The following is a 22,753-nucleotide window of genomic DNA, read 5'->3' as shown; positions in this document are numbered from 1 at the left end:
CCAGGACCGTGTCTTTTGACCCCTTAACATTTCAACAATATGAAATTCTAAAACAACTGTGTTTGACTAGTTGGGACAACATTTGGGGTAATTTTGTTGGTCTGACATGGACTTTTATGTTGTTTCAAGAAAGTAGCTTTTTTTTTTTTTTGTATTTGAGACTCAAAAGGTTTCATAAACTGGAAAATATGAAGTTCCTTTTTTTTTCTTTTTTTTTTAAACAGTGTTCCTGTATCCCAAACATATCTGATTCAGCTCATCGGCTCATTAGTACAGACTCCAAGACTTGAATGGGTGTCAGACAAAGGAGAGATGCAAAATGTGCAGTGTTGGGGGGCTCCAGGAACATGGTTGGGAACCACTGAAATTTTAATGAGTAACTTCTGTCATGTCAATTACAAATGAGATGTGCAAGGAATCCAGCTGACAAAACAATTCTGTCCAATGAGCTGGAATGTGTTACAATTCACACAATCATTAGCCTGAATGATTTGAAACTGTTATTTAATTTATTTTAGGTTTAAGGTGTTTATCTTGTTAATAACATTATGTTGGAACATTCCAAGATAAAGTTCAGCCGTGTCACATGAAAAGATATAATAAAATATTTACAAAAACGTGAGGGGTGTACTCACTTCTGTGAGACACTGTATATGGAAATAGGACTGTAAAATAAAGTGCACCATTTTACATAAACATTACACATGAATTACCAATTCTTCAAACTTTGTAAGCACTGTTGTGGAGAGCAATTTAACATTAACACACACTTGTTTGTAAGTACTACATATTTACCATGTGTATACCAAGTACAGTATGTGTCTTGTTTGTTACCAAATAATAGAACATTTTTCCGTAGGTGTTACACATTTACCATATACATACCATTAGCATGAACAGTAATGTGTCTTATTAGTTATCATATATGGATACTGTAAGGACGTGCCTGTTTGTACCCACTTGTCCGTAAGTACTACATATTTACCATGTGTATACATTAGTAAGTACAGTAAAGTATCTAATTATTTACCATGTACAGGCACTACCTGTAAGTGACCGTTACCCACACTTGTCTGTATGTACAAACTAATTACCATGCATATACGACTGTTAAGTACAGCAGTGTTTCTTATTTGTCACCATGTACATACACCACAGGTAAGTACCTTGTGTTACCACTCATTTGCCTGTAGGTACAAGATATTTACCATGTATGTACCAGAGAAGTACACGTACTGTAAAATAAAGTGCTACCATTTGGTCAATGACCCTGTTGGTTTGTCATGCTGCTTGCTTTATACTGGTCTATTTCCTGATTCCTGTCATGTGACTGAGACCCATGAACATTTAAAGACATCCACAAATAAAATAAAGACGATTAAAATGGCAACATGTAAAACCATTAAAACTCAGATATATACTATCTAATAAAACCATCTAATACATATTGAGTGGTATAAAACGTGTCTTTGTGTTGTGTTGAGAAGTATACAAAACCTGATATTCAATTCATAGTAATTGCTTACTATAATACATGTAATGTGAAACTGCACCACTAGGGGCTCAAGTGGGAAATTGTGTTGAGTAATGCGAAGAACAAGAATAAAGTGAAGTTAAGAGTGATACGCTGGATGGAGCGTGTTCTGTTAAAAGAGTAAAGACGCAACAACTAGAGAGAGGTTAAGTCCAAAACCAGCCTGGGTGTCCTAAGGTAGGTGGCGCCGCTCCTCCCAGGATGACGTTGCACCCAGCCACACTGGTCGGACAGAACCCCTGGCGTTTCCTCTTTACCGGCTTGGGGGTCTCTTTGATGGATGATGAACGGTGAGGTGGTTTCTTGTTAGGACACAGTCCTTGGTCTCCCCACCACATGACTTGATTGTGGGCCACCAGGTAACGTCCAGGATACGTAGGAGGGTCTTCAACCATGGTGTTGAAACTGTGTCCTCCGATGGACGTGCTGTATGGTTTTCTGTACCAGGGACTTTGGGACGATGAGTTGAATCTTGTAGCTGTCCTTGTCCTTCTGGATCCGTCGATACAGCAATCTGTGTTGGTCCTGCACGTAGATCCCGTTGGTCGGTGGTGTGGAAGGAGAGATGGTAAGTCCTTGCAGAGTGTCGTCATCACTCTGTGCGCTGGTGAGTTCCTCTCTGGAGAAGGGAAGGTGGGAGAATATGGCAGTAAAGTCTGGCCCGAGCTGAAGTGGTGGCACAGGATTCTCCATCGGTTGCTCTGTTGACGGTTTGTGAAGTGGTTGAGGCAGTGGGAACGTTGGCCGGATAAAAGCCAGAGGGTCGAAATGGATGGCACCAGGCTGGTCGTTGTAGTGTGAGGAGAGATGGCAAATTCTGGCTTTCTGATCTGTTCAGGTTGTTTTGCCCATTTTTTGTCTCTCCTCATGAAACACTCAGTAACCTCTCTGTCCAGTGTTGCCACAGTGTCCTTTATACCTTCCTCCATCTTGGCAAACTTCCACAGCCTCTCTATAAAACACTTCACGATTAATATTACTTTCAACAGAGTCTTTAAAATCCTTCTCCAGTTTTAAAACAAGGTTTTTAAGAACAGCCACCTCAGCATGAAGGGGATTTGGGTTGAACAGGATGAAGTTGGCAAATCAACAGTACCCCACGTGTTTTCATGACACAGTGCACAGTCAGAGTCTCGTGCATAGTCTGTGATGCAATAGGAAAGGCAGCAGAATTCTTGGCTTTTTTTAAGGAAAAAGAGATGTCATTTATGGAAGACCTTACTTCACTGGACAGAGAAAGACGTTAATCTTGCTTGCATTAATGGTAGTGAGATTCATATCCCACATCTGCAAAAAAAAAATTTAGACTTGGAGAAGTTCTCATCCAATGTTCCTGTTGGAAAATAAAATTCCTGTCTAAAAAAATTCAAATAGGCTTCCGCCAAGGGATAGAATATGGCAAGACAACAGCACTTCTGAGTTTATCCTGCACACTTTTCAGTTAGAGCTTTTCCCTTTTCTCCAGATGACATCTGCTGGTCATAAGTTTGCTGGTTCTTCTGCTTACCTCACAACATTAAAACCACTGACGGACCGCGAGTTAAATAATAATTATACTGATACAATGGCATCAGTCAAGGGGTGGGATACATTAGGCAGCAAGTGGAAAATGGGCAAGCAGAAGATCTGAATGACTTTCACAAGGGCTAAATAGTGATGGCTAGATCCTCACAGCATCTTCAAAACAGCAAGTTCTGTGGGGTGCTCCCAGTATGCAGTGGTTACCAAAAAAGCGTAAGGAAGGTCAACCGGTGAACCTGGCGTCAGGGTTATGGCTGTCCAAGGCTCATCAATGCATGTGGGAGCGAAGGTCCAATTACACAGAAGAGTTACTGTAACTTAAATGGCAGGAAAACCTAATGCTGGCAATGAGAGAAAGGTGTGAGAGCATACAGGCGGCTGGGGTGGGGTGGGGGGGCCTCTGTCCCGCAGGGTTTAGCTCCAACCCTAGTTTAACTCACCTGAACCAGCTAATCAAGGCCTTCAGACTCACTACAAACTAGAAAGGATTGGTCACTCACGTACTAGAAGACGCAGGCCAGCGGAGGAAAGGCCTTGACTTGGCCTCCTAATTCCCCAGATCTGGTTATTTAAAAATATTTACACTGAATACCTTAATGCAAAATAAACAAAGAATATAGTTTGTCGTGTAAATTTTTGATAATATCAGCAAAGACAAGACACTTGTCAAAGTGATACTTGGTTCACTTCTTGTTGAAAGAGAAAGTATATTTTTTAATGTGGAAAGGCAAAATAGACCATCACTCTTTAAGAAAGTGTCTTTATTTACCAAAAAATGAGAAAGAAAAACGACAATACAAACCATAGATAATGTGGTTAAGCAAATCATGTTGCATAATTGTAAATCAACTTACCACAGATATCAGTGCCATTTCACAGAGAAAATATTAATATAGTATAGCAACCATGTGGAGGGTGGGGAAAACCTGGGGAGCAGTTGAAGCATGATAAAAATATCAATGAACACGAACAGAAAACAAACAGCTTGACAAAACAACTGAAGAGACATCATTTGACAGGAACATGGATGAAAGTCATTCATCAAACTGCAAAATCCAACACACATCAATATCAAGTCCTCAGTCACCGAATGTCTGCTCAGTTTGACAAAGTATATAGTGCTTCAATGGGTTTTCCTGCTTTTGGACGAGTAAAGTCCACCCTATCTGTACAGTACCAGTCATGTGACGCTCTGAAAGCATACTTTTTGAGCAGCTTCTTATATTTGCTTTATGTTTAACAGCAAAAACAACGAACACGGAGATGACTTCAGCCATAGAAATTCAACATACAGCTGGACCGATTATTATTGTAACATCTGAATTCACAATGAAATAATAAGAATAGAATACACACTTCAGGGGCTCTGAACCAAACTACTGTTAAGTGTGTTTCAGACAAACCAGTTAGTTTCTTAACGAGCAAGTTGACCAAGAAACACCTCTCTTTAGTGACAAAATGATGTACTCATGATTGGGCACACGTTCTAGCATAAATATAAAGTCTAAAAAGAACTCAAGCTAACAGCATTCCAGATCCAGATTAATAGGAACTGACATATGTGTGTGAAAAAAGGAATTTTTTGATTTCTCTGTAATCTTGGTCCAACACACAATGCATCTCGACTAACAGGTTTACAGCGCAGAATATCCACTTGTAGATCTGAAGGAAATTTGCTGCGTCAAATCTTTTAAAAACCAGAGGCAGTACAGCAGATCTTCAGGACTCGAAGCAGGATTTCATGATGGCATCTTTGTCAAATCTGAAGCTGAGAAAAGACCGCGAGGAGAGGCTGTATTCCCCGTAACACAAGTCTGCCTGTCCGTTACAGCCATAGACTTCACCAGCTGCATCTGCAAAAACAATTGTAGAACAACTGAAAAATATTGTCCACAACTGTTGAAATTCATGCATTAAATTATCTGATGAATAAACATAAGGTGCGATCAAAGGCATACAGATCTAGTGATTTATGACACACAGCTTTCTATTGGTCAACAGAGTAAATCCATGTGACCAACTTCAACCTTTTGTGAAGTCAGCGTAGAAAAATCCTGATCGCAAAAGTAAGCACACCCTTTCTCTCATGCATTAAGTGTTCAAACATTAATAAATTCTAGTTGCATACTGGATATTTGTGAGGATTTTGCTTTTGATCAAATACAATTCTTTTGATTTAGCTATAATCACAAATCCCCACTTCTAATCCCTAATGCATCATTTCTTCAAAAGCTTATTTACCTGTGTCAAAGTTATCCTGCAGTCTTCTGGGCTGAAGTTTCTTCTCATCTTTCTACAAAATAAATATTGGGTTACACAACTATAACATCTATTGTAATGTACAGTAAATAATGTGTGTAGCTACGTACCTGTTGCTGACTGACACCATTAGCTCTTTTTTTCAGGATTGGAGACTCCTGGTGTTTCTTGCTGTTGCCTTTCACATGATTCTGCAACGAAATAAATCAACCAATCACTGAATCAGCACTAAACAGACTGCTCACTCTGTCTGTGCTGCTGGCATGTTAGTTACTAAAAGTGAAACAAACTGTGAATAAGATCTGAATTCAGTCCTCACATAATGACATGTGGATTTCTGTACAAGCTTTCTTTTTTCTGTACTATATAAGACTTTGGTCACACTGCTTACACCTACCTGTAATAGCATTTTTACACAGAATATTTTGTGATGTGAACACCTACCTTGGGTTTAAGCTCGTCTACTAACTCACTCTGGGCGGTTTGTCCAAAGGGCTTCTGTGGTTTTTGCTTTGACCAGCTTTCAGGAGATGCTTCCACCAACATCTGAGACCTTCTGGGCTTAGACCTGAGCAGAGGAACAACAAAAATTAGTGCATGTCAATCTCAACAGTCACCTGACTGCTCGTTCAATGGCATACAGTAATATACACGCATATCTCCACAGAATATTATATACTTGTGTTCTAGAAGCATAAACACTATGCCGGGGTCCTCCAGACTACGGTTTGGTGCCAGCGGGCCGTGAAACACAATGACAACGGTAGTTTATGATGATGATCTTTTGGTAAAATAACTTCTAATATTTTAAAATGCACTTCATTTAAGCACTTTCTGCTCTGTGTCTATTGCATCTCTCCACCAGTAAACATAATGCAGCAAATACAATTATAAGACATTCTTGTCTACACTTAGCAATATTAATCAGCATGTTAAGAGCATTTCATTTGAAAAAAAAGAAAGAAAAAAAAACAACAACTGGAAACATCTTTGCAGAAGGCAGATATAAAACCGGCCCAAACTTTAGGAGGAAAAATGCCCAAATGGTTTCTTTTCTTAGTCACATGGCCTTCTGCCACACACAGGTATCTAAATGTAATAAAATGATAGCCTGATAAAACATCTGATCCTACCTTTTAATACTCAAATAATGAAATATTACTTTTTTTTTGCACCACTGGCTTGGTTCAGTATCCACATTTTTGATGATTGTTTGGGATTTTCTCTTTAAAGTGGAAATTCATAACTATTCCAAAATATGTGTGTGTGTGTGTGTATATATATATATATATATATATATATATATATATATATATATATATATATATAAAAAGTCTGGACCTACTGGTATTTTATTTTAATACCCCTGTTACTATGCAATATTTTATAATATTGTAACCTTGGTAACACTTTATTTTAGGGTGTCTTAACTAGTTGCTTATTAGCATGCATATTACTAGAATATTAGTCATTTATTAGTAGTAATTAAGCACATATTAATGCCTTATTCTACATGACCATATTCTACATCCCTAATCCTAGCCAACACCTAAACTTAATAACTACCGCACTAACTATTAATAAGCAGCTAATTAGGAATTTATTGAGGGAGAAGTCGTAGTTAATTGTGAATGTGTTCCCTATTCTAAAGTGTTACTGTAATTTTAATATTTGAGATGTTAATGTAAATGAATAATATATATAATTATAATAATAAAATCTATAAGTATTTCACAATCAATTTAAAACGTAAATCAGTGGGCTCTCTGTACGACTAGTCAGTCTTAAGGCCCCACACTTAATGAGAATAAAGTGCAGCCTTCAGATAGTCAACAAATAATGTGAAAGAACTATAATTAGACTACTGGCTCTTATTTGACAATTCCTTTATGGGATGCACAACCACTCGAATAATAAATTCAGCTGTTATTGGTCAAACTATCCATCCATCCCTACTATAGTGTTTAAGCACCATAATCGTACTGCACTATCAGCGCTGCAAAACATAACATCTTCGCACAAGTGAAAATGCAATGGTGAATGCTCTCTATTGTGAGAACGATCGTACCGGGATAGTTTGCAAGGTGTGCTGCCGTTGGACGCAAAATCCTCATCGCTGCTCGTTGACTCTCCTTTGTGTTTGGCAATCCACTCTCTGAGCTGCCTGCAGATGAGCACATTACACCTCCGTCATACTCCAAACAAACAAACACGTCACCATGGATCACTTCAAATCATCACTCATGAGAAGATGTACCTCATAAACGGAATAGCCATAAAAAACTTGTTAGGAGCCAGTCCCAGCTTGGACTTCGGGGTCATATCGTTCCTGTGGCAAGGCAGTTTATCCACCGGGAACCATTCGATGTTCTATCAGGAATCAAAACAGCAGAGAAACACAATTTCAGCTTTAGACAATCAATAAATCTGCTTCTATATAGAAAAAAAAAAGAGCATTAAAAGGTATAAATACCCTTATTTCTTTTCTGGTCTTGGGGTTAAACTTGGTGTCTTTAGGAACTCCTGGTATAATGTACAATCGAACTAACTGATCTGAAATTCTCTGTTCAATGTATGTTTTTTGGCAGATACGATCTCGGATGTCAAAGCCTGTCTCCTCCAAAACCTGCAGAGAAATCAATCAACATTAACAGTGGTTTTCAATACACTCATTAGCTCGAAATAAACCAGACTAAAAGCTGAGAAAGCTGCATACTTCTCTCACAGCACAGTCATGGAAAGCCTCATCTTCATTGACTTTCCCTTTAGGAAACCCCCAGCCAGACTTGGCCAGATAACCCTGGACCATCAACGCCTTCAGGAAAAAATAAAGAATGAATACAAGAAGGTTTCTGCACTCCTTTTTTAAAAACGCATGTCATTGTTTATGATGCTTCCAAGCAGCTGCTGTATACTTACATTGTCAAGCGTTTCATCAAGAATAATGGCACCAAACGTAGGTACACCCATCTTATACTCTTTCCACTGCTCTAAAACCTTCTGAACATCCTCTCCTTGAGGCAGCAGGAATGGACAGTGATTAAAAAGTGATCATTATGTTAAGGAGACACACAGAGAGAAAGAAACCACAAAAACATTGCTTTTTAACCAGTTTCTGGGCATCCCAAATTGTCCCTCCTTAACATTTTTGTATCGATTTCAATAGATTTTTTTCACTTAAAACCTGTTTTTTAAAATATAGTTTTAGTCTCATTTTCATTTGGGAAAAAATGTTGTTGAAGAAATCTATAACCCTAACCCTAACATAATGAACACTGCTTTCAAACGAAATTCAGCAGTCAAAAAAAGTCAGCAATGTTACTGCAGTATCCATGATTTTTTTAAATGCTCAGGGTTGCCAGGTTTCCATAAATCCAAACGACCCAATCTGAGGTTCAATCCTGCACAATTCAGAAACATTATACTTTGCACAATCTGACAAGATCATGCACTCAAAAGTTCTCCCTTAAATAAAAAGGCCCATCCACATCAAGGACAATAACTATAAAAATAACTAGGGTAAACGTACCTATTAAACACACTTCCATTTTTGAGATCAGATTATAAAAAGAAAAAATAATTTATTATTCTACTTGATGTCTTAACCAATTGATATGTTTGTTACTATATACCTCCTATAATTTCAAATCAATCAGATCATTGCACACTGAGATACGAGTCTCCATGTACTCACACTGTCTGGCGGTCATTTTGAAAGCTGTCTAAAAACTTTCACCAAAAAAGGAGCCCCTTAAATGTGCGGGTTTTTAGATGTTTAAGCCTTTATTTTGGGTAAGCTTCACTACTTATTATACCCTGGAACTTGCATGTGGGAAATAATCTAAAGATAGTTTTAGCAACACAGCACAGATGCTACAGAACACAGTTAGCTGACTAGCTGTATAAGATTGTGTGCTAAGCTAATATATTACTTTACAGGCATTACTGGCTTGTACTTTTACATCCATAATATTGTAAATTGACAGTTTATGGCTGGTATGTGTTTTTACAGTGCTGTAATTTTTTAAGTTTTCATATTATTTTAAGGTGAGCACTACTATGAACATCACACAGCTTCAGTGTGACATCAATAAGAAAAAGTATGATTTCATATATATTGTTAATAATAGTTGTTCATATTAAAATATGTATGAACTTAATACATGACCTAGACTATTTATTTAGCACAAATCCTGTCATTCTAATAAATATTACATTAAATTTATAAAAAATTGTTTCTGCTCCCATTAAGCTCAGTGTGCTCTCTTTAAGCTCTTCCACATTGAACGTCTATATAAATACTTCATAAGCAGACTTTAAGCATCAACTTCTCCAGACTATAAATCTGTGGAAAAGCGGGGCAAAAATCATGTGTATTCCAGCCTTAAGAGACTATAGATAAGTTGACATCCATTTAAAAGAGGTTTCATAATGAGGCTAGTTTCTGTGTTCATCCCCAAGAATTAAATGTTTTATTGGTTTGTTTTATATGATTTTTGAATGCATTACTTAGGACTAGCTTAGATGTTGCAATGTGCTTAAATGACACTTCACTTAATGCTTTGTTGCTTGATTTTAGTGTTCTGTGTTTTTTTTGTGATTGAATTTGTACCTTCAAAAAAATATTTTTTCCAATTATTCTTCCAATTTTCCTTAAAATAAACAAGAATTTTTAATAAAACATGATGTGAGCTTAATGGGAACAGGGGTGTACTTAAAGAACACAGAAATGTACCCATTAATCACAGCCAGACTTTTTGAATTTAATGATGTGTATCTTAATTGAAATGCTTTTGTCATTTAAAATAAAATTAAATATTTTTGTGAGAGAGATTAATATTTTATTTTAACATAGCTTTTTGTACTGAAACCAATATCTTGTGCACTAAAAATGTCTCAATGTTGATTTTGGTGAGCTTAATAGGTACGTTTACCCTAGTTCTAAAAAATCGTTCTGCTGTAACGAGCTCGAGAAATTAAAGCAGCAGAGAATAAACAGACTATATCGTCTGCTAGTGTGGATGGATATAGTTATCTTTATATTTATCGTTCTTGGTGTGAAAGGGGCTTTACTGTGTCAATTGCAGGTCCTGATGACTTCTAATTGTTTAGTTCCCCATCTTACATAGTAGTGCTATAACTGCTGTATACAGTATATGTGCTTGTCACCTTGAAGACAGTGTTTGAACTATTAGCTAGATGTTTTCGATGTCATTAATAGATTTGCATGAAGAGGAAAAGGTAAAGTTCTGTGGGATTATGGTTCATGGGGTTCCTTTTTGCTGCAAATTAGATTTTCTGTATATTTGCTCTAAATGCCAATACATAAAGTATTCAAGAGAAAGATAATGTGCCCTTTCAACTGTTTTTCTGAATTGTGCAGTACTTTAGGCCAACTAATGTTGCTTTTTAAATTAGCTAAAAGTGTGTTTTGGGGTGGATCTCCAGTGCAATATTCTGCTCAAAGAAAAGCGTAATATAGCGTTCAGCCACAAGGCAACTTGTGCTATGTGGTGCAAGCAAACTTTCAGTGACATAATAATGAATCACAACCATTGATTAACTTTGTAGATCAGTATGGAATCAGCTGAAATGTCCAATCAGTTGTAACACTTCAGAAAACTGTGCATTTAGTCTGTGCATTAGTAATGGGGATTTCTCTTTCTGCAGTGCTGGAAACCTTTCCCACCTATTTTCTAAGGCTACTGAACACTCGACAAACTCCGTAATCTCTCTCAGAAAGTATGCTTTCATATAAGAGTAATATAAAAAGATCTCTTTAGGATATCAGCCTTGGCAAAGTCTCTTATCCCACACTGAGGTAGTCCTGGTGAATTTTGCATGCAGAAGTCCAGGTAAAACCAATGGGCAAGCTCAATCTGGAAGCAAACTCTGATGGCATTGTCCCTCTCCTCACTGGGGATGTGAAGAATGAAGCGACTACAAGACAAAGCACAGAAAATACTGAGAGTCAACAGCACATTTAAGGATGATTTATGTTCAACACAATAGACTGCTTGCACTGAGCTTTGTGACAAAATTCATAGCATTTTAAATTATGTGGCACACTAGTTTTCTGAAGAGCTCGATCATCCAACAGATTTAAGAATAAGGTAACCTTAAATAGTAATAATAATCTGCACTCTCATTTTCTACCTTCCAGTAGCTAGGGATCAGCTAGGGACAAAAATAACTGAAAACCTGGTAAAAACAACAACGACGATAATAATAAAAAATAAAATAAAATAAGGAAATCACATCCGGATTTGTAGGCGCGTGAAGGTTGTTACCGGAAATGCGTGAGCGGTGCCAAATAGAACACGGAAGTAGTTCTACTACAAGTAGTCAATTGACCATTTAGGACAACATATTAGAACAACAATTACTACTATCATCAGCATGATCATTATCAGTTGACTTTGGGAAATGTTATTATTCACTTTTGGAGTCTAAATCCCGCCCATTTGGCACGCGCCCAAACCCGCAGCTCCATACGCGCATGTGATAAACAAATATCCTGAGATCGTGCCAATGATGTCCAAAACTGCAGCTGACTCGGAAGGCGCCTACTATACTCCAAAGGCTGCTTAGTAACGTTAGCCAACGTAGGTTTTGCCACGCAGCCCTACGGAGTCCGTTAAATTGCAGTTTAACAAAAACAGCTAAGAGTTATTCGACCTCGCAAACTGATATAAATGCACATAACACTTATTGGTTCTTTTAAATAGACGGTCAGGTGTAAATTTCTTCTCTCGATTTACCTGCAAAGGTCATCCAGCAGCCCGTTAGGAATCTCCCCTCTTTTTGTCTCCATGTTAAGGGTAAAAACATCCCGAACAAGCAAGACTAGTGCGTTAAAAACAGCGCAAAGCTACTACACTCGCGTGCTTCGCATTTATAATATGTGGCAAAAGTACATGGTTCTGTACTATTCAAACGCTTAACGATAAAAGAGCAAGCACTGCTGTGAATTTATTCCGACGACGCTGATGCTAGCATGCTAACAAGCTAAAAATATAGCGCAGCATGAATAACTTCACCGTAGGCGGGACTAGAAGCGTCAGCCAATGAGAGAGCGCGCAACCCCGCTCTAAGAACCCTTGCCCAATCACATCGCTCTCTGCATAACGGACATCACTAAAAGACCAATCATAGTGAAGTTCAGATAGTGATTCAGAAGATTAGCAAGTTTGTACGATTGATTGTACAACGCTATCACACTATACATAAATGTGTTTAGAATCACCTTGTTAAACTGTGAAAAATTATTACTTTGCTTTTCGTACAGTCAAAGGCACTATAAATAGATCTATGCGCATATTTCAGCGTCACCTTCATTTAACTTTCAATTTAAAAAGCAAATAAATAAATCTTTCGCGGCTGTTTTACTCCGCGATGAAGGGTGTGGTCGAGGAAGTGGCTCCGTGACAAGGGTTGCCAGGTTTTCTCAACAAACCCCGTGCAATTGCTATTCAAAACCAGCCAAATCGCGTTTCGAGGGGTCCCCCTTAATACACGTTTTATTTTTTGTCGCGGTTACCCTGGTAAATTCGCATTCCAGGTACTAAATATGACATTAATGGTGTCGCTTCAACCCGCGCACATATTAAAGAAACCCGTTTCCCGCGGACTTGGCAACACAGTCCGTGACGTCACCGCCTCAGCGTGTCCGCGCGCACTCCGCACTGAGCTGGTGAGAGCAGCGGGAGTCGAGCTGCTGTTCATCAATTATATTTCATATCGCAATAAATCCATCACCAATCCAGACAAATCATGGCGCACGGGCTGAAAGAACGCTTCGACAAGTTCCTAAACGAGAAAAACCTGATGACGGATGTGCTGGCGAAGATCGAGGCGAGGACCGGAGTGAACAGGTCTTACATCGCGTGCGGTGAGTGTCTCTTATAACCAGGAACACATGTGTGCTGTGATGTCGGACACCTCAGATCATGCGTTTAATGCTGTTTAAGCGAGAACACGCTTCTTGTATCACACAGCGAAGCCCTGGTGGATCTGACATGTTGTCTTTTGTCTTGCAGCTGTCATGTTGCTCGTTGCGGTTTATCTGGTGATCGGATACGGCGCTTCTCTGCTCTGTAATCTCATCGGATTCGTCTATCCTGCGTACATATCGTGAGTTGAAGCTGTAATCGATCTTTCTTTCTAGATTAGAACTAGTTTTTAATTTTGGCATCACTCGGCCGTTTATTACGTCAACGTGCAACGTACTGACGTCATCGCAGCAGCGGTGCGCACTGAAATAAATTCAATTCTTTCGAAACGATTTTTTGTTGTTGTTGTTCATATGGTTATTTTTAGTGTTTTATTTCGAATATCTTATTACAATTGTAATATGTCATTAATGCGGTGTTTCACTACAGTCATCGTGAGTAATGCGCATACAAGCACGCAGGATTCAGCGCTCGGTTTTAAGCACCACATCGAAAATGATAGTGCATATGTATCATTTATACGAAAATTCATTTTTATGCATATTTTTATGCATAAACTCAGAAACGAAGCTTTAACAGTATTTAACGAGACGGCTCACAGTGAGCAAAAGTAGGCAGAAGCCATTGTTTATTACACCTACACTACAATTTGAGGATTCAGTCTTTCATTAAATATTTTTATTTTTAGTTGTCCATCCATTAAGCATCTCAAACAGAAATATCCATTTAACAATATCGTATCAACAGCTCTTAAACAAATTATTCAACAAAATTGAAGGAATATAACCTTTCATTAAATATAATTTGAATGTAACAATATTATGAAGACTTTTTTTTTACTGATCACGTGTAAACATATATGGAGAAAAAGCACAAAAATCATGTTAAAGAATCTGCAATTTATGGAAGTTCATTTTTGTTTGCAATGTTAATGAGGTTATTAGTAATGTGATGTGCCCAGTAACCATAGCCCAAACCCTAAGCATATAGTAAATGCATGTATTTAATTAACATTACTCAGTACTTAAAGGTATAAATACACTGTAACAAGGACACCTTAAAATAAAGTGTAACCAGCAAATGTTTTCGGCATCTGTTTGCATGCTTACTGCACACATTTGTCCTGCAATTGATTAACTGACAATCATTAAGTTTATTCAATACAATGCTGATTAATCAATCAACCAACGGTCAATCATTAACATCCCTAATGCAATCAGTCAGTCTTTTATGTCATTGATTCATTTAGAACAACACACCACTACTATTCTGATCCGGCGTTGTTTGCAACTCTTTTCTCTATTAGTGATAAAAGGACAGTAATTGCTGCAGAATTGATCATTTCTGTTATATAAAACCAAAAATCACACTCTTGTTCTGAATATAATCATGGCTGTCCATCTACAGAAAGTCCAGGCAACCAGAATGTTCAAGCTTTAAAAAGTTAATAGAAACTATGAATGCAGTCTGCTGACGATGACTTTATATAATGAACAGACTCTCTGGGCTTTTCTTCACACAGACGCACTGAGAAGCTGAAATGCGTTGGCTTGACACGCAGGAATCGGACAGGTTTTGTTGTGTCAGGCACGCTCAGTTTCACTTTTTATTTCACAAAACAAAAACCTTTTCGGGGGACACTTGAAGCACCTTTAGATTTTGACTCATTAAACACACTGTTATTCAGGTGATTATGAAGGTGAGTGTAAATTCCCAGTCTTGACCCATCATCAGTTGAAACGCTGAGGCAGTTCAGGGTTAAAGATGGCAAACCGCAGAAGCCTCGTGCTGCTCACTGAACTCAGACATCACACACCAGATTAACCCCAGAAAGCCCGCTCTGTCGTATGTGATGCATGCATTTCTGAGGCCTCTAAACTATCAACATGATCAAAACCTGGCTGAAAAACCTGTTGTACACTATCTACTACATGCCTTCTGACTGCTAGTTCACACGTTATTATCAAGTAAAAAGCCCTTGAGCTTAACTGTACAAACGTCCTCCTTCAGCTCGTGCTTCACTGTCAAATCTTTACTGATTATTATAAAGTAAATGTAAGAATAACTTTCATACTATTAGTAACATTTCAAGATGATCATTTACTAGACTGAAGCGTTTTTTTTTTAATCTTATTTTATTTTCGATTTCATCATTTTTAGAAAAATCATGTTAAAATGTATCGTATTCAGTATTGCACTGAATTATGTTTTGCCCCCACAATAAAATTTATATTTATAAAAACTAGTCTATTATACTGTTAAAACATTTCATTGATTTGCATTAAAAACTGTCAGAATTTCATCTTTTTTTTTTTTGGCCATATAAATGACAACATCTGCACCAAACTGCATATTTTGCTCAGTTTGGACCTTGTTGTCTTCTTTCTTGAGTATAAGCTCCATATTTATCACTATGTCATACTATATGGACCATAAAAGCCATATATGATGTATCAAATATGAAACAAAATAAAGCACATATGCAAGGTTATATACAGTTGGGGTCAAAAGTTTACATCCCCCTTTCAGAATCTGCACAATGTTAATTATTTAACAAAATAAGAGGGATCATACAGAATGCATGTTATTGTTTATTTAGTACTGAGCTGAATTAAGAGATTTCACATAAAAGACGTTTACATATTGTTCACAAGAGAAAATAATAGTTGAATTTATAAAATGGCCCCGTTCAAAAGTTTACATCCCCTTGATTCTTAACACTGTGTTGTTCCCTGAATAATCTTAATGCATGTTTTTTCCTTCTGGAGCGTCAGAGAGCGTTTGAACCTTCTGTAATAGCTGCATACGAGTCCCTCAGTGTGAAAAGATGGATCTCAAAATCATACGGTCATTGTTGGAAAGGCTTCAAATACACAAAAATGCTGCAAAACCAAAGAATTTATGGTACCTGAAGGATTTTTCTGAAGAACAGCAGGCAGTTTAACTGTTCAGGACAAACAAGGGACTCATGAACAACTATCACTAAACAAACAAACAAACACAGCTGTGGATCATTCAGGGAACAACACAGTGTTAAGAATCAAGGGCGTGTAAACTTTTGAGCGGGGTCATTTTTATAAATTAAACTGTGTGTGTATATATACACACACACACATATATATGCACATATATACACACACACACATATATATAATATTACATTTTGTCTGTTTCCTTAAAACCACGGTCTACTATAGTCTTTCTGATTATTATTTCATATGTCAGGCTTTACAGGGTTAAAATATCATTTTCCCTGGTCTTCTCACAAGACAAGCAGTTATCTAATGCTCTAGATGAACAATCAGATTCTTTATCCTCTGCCTGTTGTCTAATATTAGTAAGTCTGACAGACAGCGTGTAGAGAAAGCGTCATATCAGTCTCATGTGTTTGCAGAATCAAAGCCATTGAGAGCGCAACCAAAGACGACGACACCAAATGGCTGACCTACTGGGTGGTCTACGGCGTGTTCAGCGTCGCAGAGTTCTTCGCTGATATTTTCCTCTCCTGGTTCCCCTTCTACTTCCTGGGAAAGGTATTATACAATATAGAGCGTTATATTAGCTACAGTCAAATGCATTTTGTTGTAATAACATGTTAATGCTCTTATTATTAATCAGCATCATAATAGTTAATGCGAACTGTTATTATTATGATTTAATAAAAAATACAAACCATATATTCACTTTTTTTTTTTATTGGTGCATGACAAGAATAGGGGAATTTTGGCATGACAGACATAGATAGTAAAACTATTCTTTAATTATTGATAAACATTACAAACGCATGAAGATTCAAATGAGAAAAAAAATTGTTTCTAGACCAAAGGGCTCAAAACTTAAAAATTAAATTTTTTAACTGGTTGGAGGTTTTAGTATGGTTTAGAGGTCCCAGACTAGTAAGTGTGTACACTAATAAGTGTGCCAAATCTTATTCTCCTATTAACAGTTCACAGGCATAACTAATAATAGTCTTTATTTTCAATTTTTAAGGTTAACATGGTTTTGATTTTATTAACCTATTGAAATTGGCTGTGCCTCTTTAGATTGAGATATATGGGATAGATATACTACATTTTGTGAAAATATGCTTTTAAAAGTTAAAGGTGGCATCTTCTGATACAGAAATTTGGGCTAGTTGTGACCACACTGAATTACAGTTCAGCCTGATTTGGATAACTTTGTACTCTGATTCCAATGATCTTATGCTTGACTTCATGATACCTGAAGATCGAGCGCTGAGGAGTTGCAGTCCAAACATGTTTACTGTAGTGCACTTTGTGCTTGAACCCCTCAAGGAACAACTGTGTAAATGGACTGAAGTGGACACAAAAATGTAATGTAAAATATTGTCATTAATAATGCTAGACTGTAATGTTTTTTTTTTGTGTTGCTAGTGTGCTTTCTTGGTTTGGTGCATGGCTCCCACTCCGTCGAACGGCTCTGTTCTGATCTACACGAGAATCATCCGGCCCTTCTTCTTAAAGAATGAAGCCAAGATCGACAATGTGATGAAAGACATCACGGATAAAGCATCAGAGGCGGCAGACAAGTTTAAAGATGAAGGTGAAAACCAGATGCATTTCGTTTGTTTCTGATCGGAGCAATAACAAAAAAAATGCATTTCATCGATGACTTGAGAAGCATGTTATATGATCAAACTCTGTGTGTTTATAACAGTGACTAGCATTTGTCATTAGTTTCCTTGCAGTCTTTGAACTGTTGATAATCCAGTCTTTTGTTTTGTCTTGCAGCCAAGAAAGCCACTGCCAATCTTATATTTGAGGAGAAAAAGAACTACTAAACTCCGCAGCCATTTCAACTGCGTCCTGTCCTCCAGGATGACTCTTGCCTGAATAAATGTTGCCTTTCTATGCTTATTTTTCAAACAACTGGAAGTGAGCCGATTATTGTTATTCTCTTTGCCCGTGCCTGTCTTTGAACCTGTGGCAGCCATATTAGATCACATCAGCCAAGTGACCATAGTTGTGTTTAAGACCTAGATCATGTTACAAGATATCCAGTGACGCTCACCCTGCAATGCTTCAGTAAACTTCCTTATCTTTCCTATAGACATCGTTAGCCTTGGCTTGTATTATAAGGTCATAAAATCCTTTATCTTGCATTTTGAGGTCATTTAACATATGCATTCTAAGATCTATTTATGTGTGATAAGAGTTTTGTTTGTAGAAATGTCTCTTCTGATAACATCAGTGAAACTGTAAGCCTACGAATCATGCATTTGACATCAACTATTAAACGATTGGAAGATATAGGCTTGACGGTCTCATCACTTCCCTCAGTCTGTTGCGATCAGTGCTCAGCTGATTGGATGCAGGTGCAAACTAAGCTGGGTTAACAAGCAAGCTTTTCTTCCTGTACTAAACTAGTGAAAGCATGCTGTGGGTTTTTCACTTGTGCAATAGTGTACATTTCTGTAACCAGAAGACAGAAGAAATGCATTGAAAGTTTATAAAGAGTTTTTCGTTTTTGGAGTTAACCATGCAGATGGAAAAACTCCACGCTTTTCTGTAAGGTTCAGTTGTAGTTTACATGCATCTGGAGCCTGTACCATGATGGTAGATGAACAAATTCAGAGTTATAGGCTTTGTTTCGAGTTGACAACCAAACCACTCCAATCCGGCTTTATTGGTACCATGATGCTGATCATCAGCTTTCTTTGTCAACTCAGGCTTTGATCCTGAGTTTGTGGAGCGCGTGCACATGAACGTGTGACATCAGTAGCGAACAGCCAATCACAAGCCTTGGTTAAAGGTTAAGAGATTGAAGAATATGATGAATTTAAATGCATTTACAATGAAAAAAGTACTTGTTCATGAAAGAGGACACATAAAGGAAATCATCTTGCTCTATCAGTGCAGTCACAAGTGAAACTTGTGAAGTTAGTTTATATAGTTGATAATATATAGTGATAGAGACTCGAATATGTAAGGTCACATGGAGCCATTTTTAAAGCTTTATCTATTGATTCTACCACTTATTTATATTACATACGATCTGTACATGTTAACATTCATTTAAAATAAATGATTTATAATAACTTAAACTAAAATTGCTTGAGTGTAAGGGATTCATAATATAAATCATATAAAATAACTCTAAGTAATTATCATTAAAGGCAGAAATGTTTTTAGTTCTAGTGACCTTTAATTTGTAGGAAGAGAAAACTTTTTGCGTCAGACATGTCACTTTGCTCACATCTGATTGGTCCAACTTCACTTTGAGATCCCTAACTCAGAACATAAGCTGCTCCGGAGCAGGTTAGCTGTGCAGTGTAAGTTACTGTGGCAATGAACGCAGCTAAGAGCCAAGCCACTTTCATGGTACCTAAAACTCAGGATTGGTGCAAACTAAACTGAAACTTACCTGGCTAGCCAGCTAATCCAGCTTCATGGTACAGGCCCTTGTTTAGCTGGCTTCCACTCAAGTTTCCTGGCATTACAATCCAAAAAGGCAACAACCCAAGAAGGCAATTCACATGATAAAATCAAAAACAGGCAGTTTAATAACTAATCCAAAGGAGACTACATACAGACTCTTCTTATGATAGTTTTTTTCTTCAAAATGAAGTCTTCCAAAACTTAGTGAATCTTTTAGGTCTGAGCTAGAATCCGAACTCTCAATCGAAGATTTATTAAAGGCAATTCATGCTTTTCTATCTGGAGAAGCTGCAGGCCCGAATGGGTTCGGCTGTGAATTTTTTAAAGCTTTCAGTAAGAGACCGGCCCCTGTATGCTGAGAATGCTACAGGATTCAATCCAGAAGAATACACTTCCTGATTCTTTATATGATGCAAATATCTGTGTGGTTTTCAGGAATCAGGAAGGTTTTCGTTCTGTAATGTCTGCCTACTTCTTAATATTTTATATGCAAATCATCAGTTAGCTAACAATTCTGCTGCTGTTATCTCAATAGATACTCAAAAAGCCTTCGATCAGATTGAATGGCCATATATGTTTGAAGCACTAAAAACAGTTTGGATTTGGGGATAGGTTTATCAACTGGATCAAAATAGTTTATTTCTGTCCATCTTCATCTGTTCTGTCCAATGGTATCAGATCCAGCTCTTTTGAACTGTAACGGGGTGTACAACAGGGTGATCTCTTAGCACCTCTTCTGTTTAACATTGCACTTGAGCCGATAGCTGTAGGAACCAGAACCCATCCACATATTCATGGTATCTCTCTGGGCGATGCCGAAAGTCTGATCAGTTTATGTGTATTATGGATCCTGTTGTTTCCGTCCCTAAAATTTTAACTGTCAGGATACTCAATTAATTGGAATAAAAGTGAATTTATGCCCCTAACAAATAACTTAAGAAATATCATTTAAAATAGTGAAGGATCACTTTACATATCTTGGCCTGAAAATTCCAAAGAACATTTAAAAATGAAATTTTATAGACATGATTAACAGAGTCAAATTAAACATTGAAAGCCGGAAACGGCTCCCTTTATCTCTAACTGGCCGTGATGGTAGTTCTCCCTAAGTTTTTATATCTCTTCCAAAATCTTCGATTTATTTACATGCAACTTTTTTTTAAATGACTTGATTCAGTCATTCTTTCATTTGTATGGAATTATAAAACACCTCACATAGCAAAAGCCCACTTACAAAAACTGGATATGACATCTGAGACCTCTCCATTCTGGGTTTGTGCAGAGGTTATGTCAGTGCCAGAGTCCTCTCTCCCAGCTTTGCTTTTTACAGAGTGTAAATCTATCAGTAAATTAGGAAGCAGTAATTTTGTGTTGAGAAACTCTTTGAAGATTTTGAATCAGATAAATAAATTTTATAAATGACCAAAAGTCTCAGTCAATACACCAATGTCATGTAATCCTTCGCTTGAGCCTTCTCAGATTGATGGTGCTTTTTCAGGATGGAGGAGAAAAGGTTAATGCGGTATAGAGATCTCTATATATCTTCTCAATGTGATGGATGCATAGGGCGGAGGGGACACTGGCACATTTATTTTGGTTCTGTCCTATTCTGTATGTTTTCTGGTGTAACATTTTTGAATTGTTTTCTAGTGCTTACAAAATAAATATTCAACCTGACCACAGTCTGGCTATTTTTGGCTATTCTGACGTAATGGGCGCTCTTCCTCGTACTCATCAACAGGCTCTAATGATAGGCATGATTGCAGCCAAAAAAGTGGTATTACTCAACTGGAAATCTCCACAAGCCCCTTGTTTTCAGAGATGCTCTACATTATCCAAATGGAAGAGTTACGTTTTGGTGAGCTCTCCTCACAGAAAAGATTTGAAGCCACATGGGGACCTATCTTTTATATTTTTTAATAATTATGTTGTATATATTTGTTAATTGAGGCAGTCCAGTTTTTTTTTGCGTAGGTGTGTGTAAATATGTGACCCTGGACCACAAAACCAGTCATAAGTGTAACTTTTTTAACTTTTCAATTTTGAGATTTATACATGCATGCAGAGATACAACTATTTGAAGATCTGGAATCTGAGGGTGCAAAAAAAATCTAAATATTGAGAAAATCGCCTTTAAAGTTGTCTAAACGAAGTTCTTAGCAATGCATATTACTAATCAAAAATTAAGTTGTGATATATTTATGGCAGGAAATTTACAAAATATCTTCATGGAACATGATCTTTACTTAATATCCTAATGATTTCTGGCATAAAATAAAAATGGATCATTTTGACCCATACAATGTATTGTTGGCTATTGCTGCAAATATACCCCAGCGATTTAAGACTGCTTTTGTGCTCCAGGGTCACGTGTGTGTATTTTTGTGTTGGTTACCGTTTTTTGCATTTGTGTTTGTTAATATAACTTCTAAACTTTAAATAAAATATATAAAAAAATAAATAAGCAACAACCAACAGTTTGCAAAGTTTACCCAAAAAGAAACCCCTTTTGAAAAGTTTGCATTCATTGGCAGAGACAAACAGCAACCCACCTCAGCGTCAAATGCTTCTGATTCATAAATCTATTTTGAAAATGATTGCATGAAAAGCACACTAAATTACATTAAAGCCAGATTACAGGTGAAAACAGTGATTTGAGTTTAATGACTTTATAAACAATTATATAAAACAATTACTTTAAAAATCCATGCATTTTCAGTGTAAATTTGGATTTGAAATATAGAAGGAGATCTATATACATCAGTATGTCCTGTAACAGCATTCTGACTTACTCGGGCCAGTCACCAGAAAAACACTCGGGCTGCATAGAAAATATTACATTATTGCCAACATTTATAGAAAACAAGAGGAAAGATTATCATGGAAATGTTCTAAGGAGAGCTCATAAGTGCCTCTAGCTACGATCGACCCTTTCATGTCCTTTTTTTTTTTTGTTACACAGTTTGTATTTTTTGACATGATGCTGTTATAAAGCGAGGCCAATTCACTCACAAATAGAGAGAAACCAAAGAGGAGATCAACAAACCAAACGATCCTACAGAACGAATACACGTGGAATATTTACCCCA

General features: G+C 37.2%; 2 protein-coding genes across 2 annotated transcripts; one reads left to right on the top strand and one right to left on the bottom strand.

The window, feature by feature from the left end:
• Nucleotides 1–3,798: 3,798 nt before the first annotated feature.
• dcp2 (decapping mRNA 2) lies at nucleotides 3,799–12,776 on the bottom strand. The gene is made up of 11 exons (XM_058788391.1): nucleotides 12,076–12,776; nucleotides 11,103–11,254; nucleotides 8,234–8,361; nucleotides 8,031–8,129; nucleotides 7,788–7,940; nucleotides 7,572–7,684; nucleotides 7,383–7,478; nucleotides 5,759–5,882; nucleotides 5,425–5,505; nucleotides 5,297–5,348; nucleotides 3,799–4,908 (listed from the first exon to the last, which is right to left on the bottom strand). Exons 1-11 carry the CDS (start codon nucleotides 12,126–12,128, stop codon nucleotides 4,775–4,777), a joined length of 1,185 nt encoding a protein of 394 aa, XP_058644374.1. The 5' UTR covers nucleotides 12,129–12,776; the 3' UTR covers nucleotides 3,799–4,774.
• Nucleotides 12,777–12,949: 173 nt separating this feature from the next.
• Nucleotides 12,950–18,536, top strand: reep5 (receptor accessory protein 5). Its single transcript, XM_058788392.1, has 5 exons — nucleotides 12,950–13,205; nucleotides 13,354–13,447; nucleotides 16,661–16,799; nucleotides 17,661–17,829; nucleotides 18,018–18,536. Exons 1-5 carry the CDS (start codon nucleotides 13,088–13,090, stop codon nucleotides 18,065–18,067), a joined length of 570 nt encoding a protein of 189 aa, XP_058644375.1. The 5' UTR covers nucleotides 12,950–13,087; the 3' UTR covers nucleotides 18,068–18,536.
• The last annotated feature ends 4,217 nt before the right edge of the window (nucleotides 18,537–22,753 follow it).

This window comes from Onychostoma macrolepis, chromosome 10 (assembly GCF_012432095.1).
Source record: "Onychostoma macrolepis isolate SWU-2019 chromosome 10, ASM1243209v1, whole genome shotgun sequence".
Classification (NCBI taxonomy): Eukaryota; Metazoa; Chordata; class Actinopteri; order Cypriniformes; family Cyprinidae; genus Onychostoma; species Onychostoma macrolepis.
The sequence above is the reverse complement of the archived record's forward strand: the minus strand, read 5'-3'. Positions and strand labels throughout refer to the sequence as shown.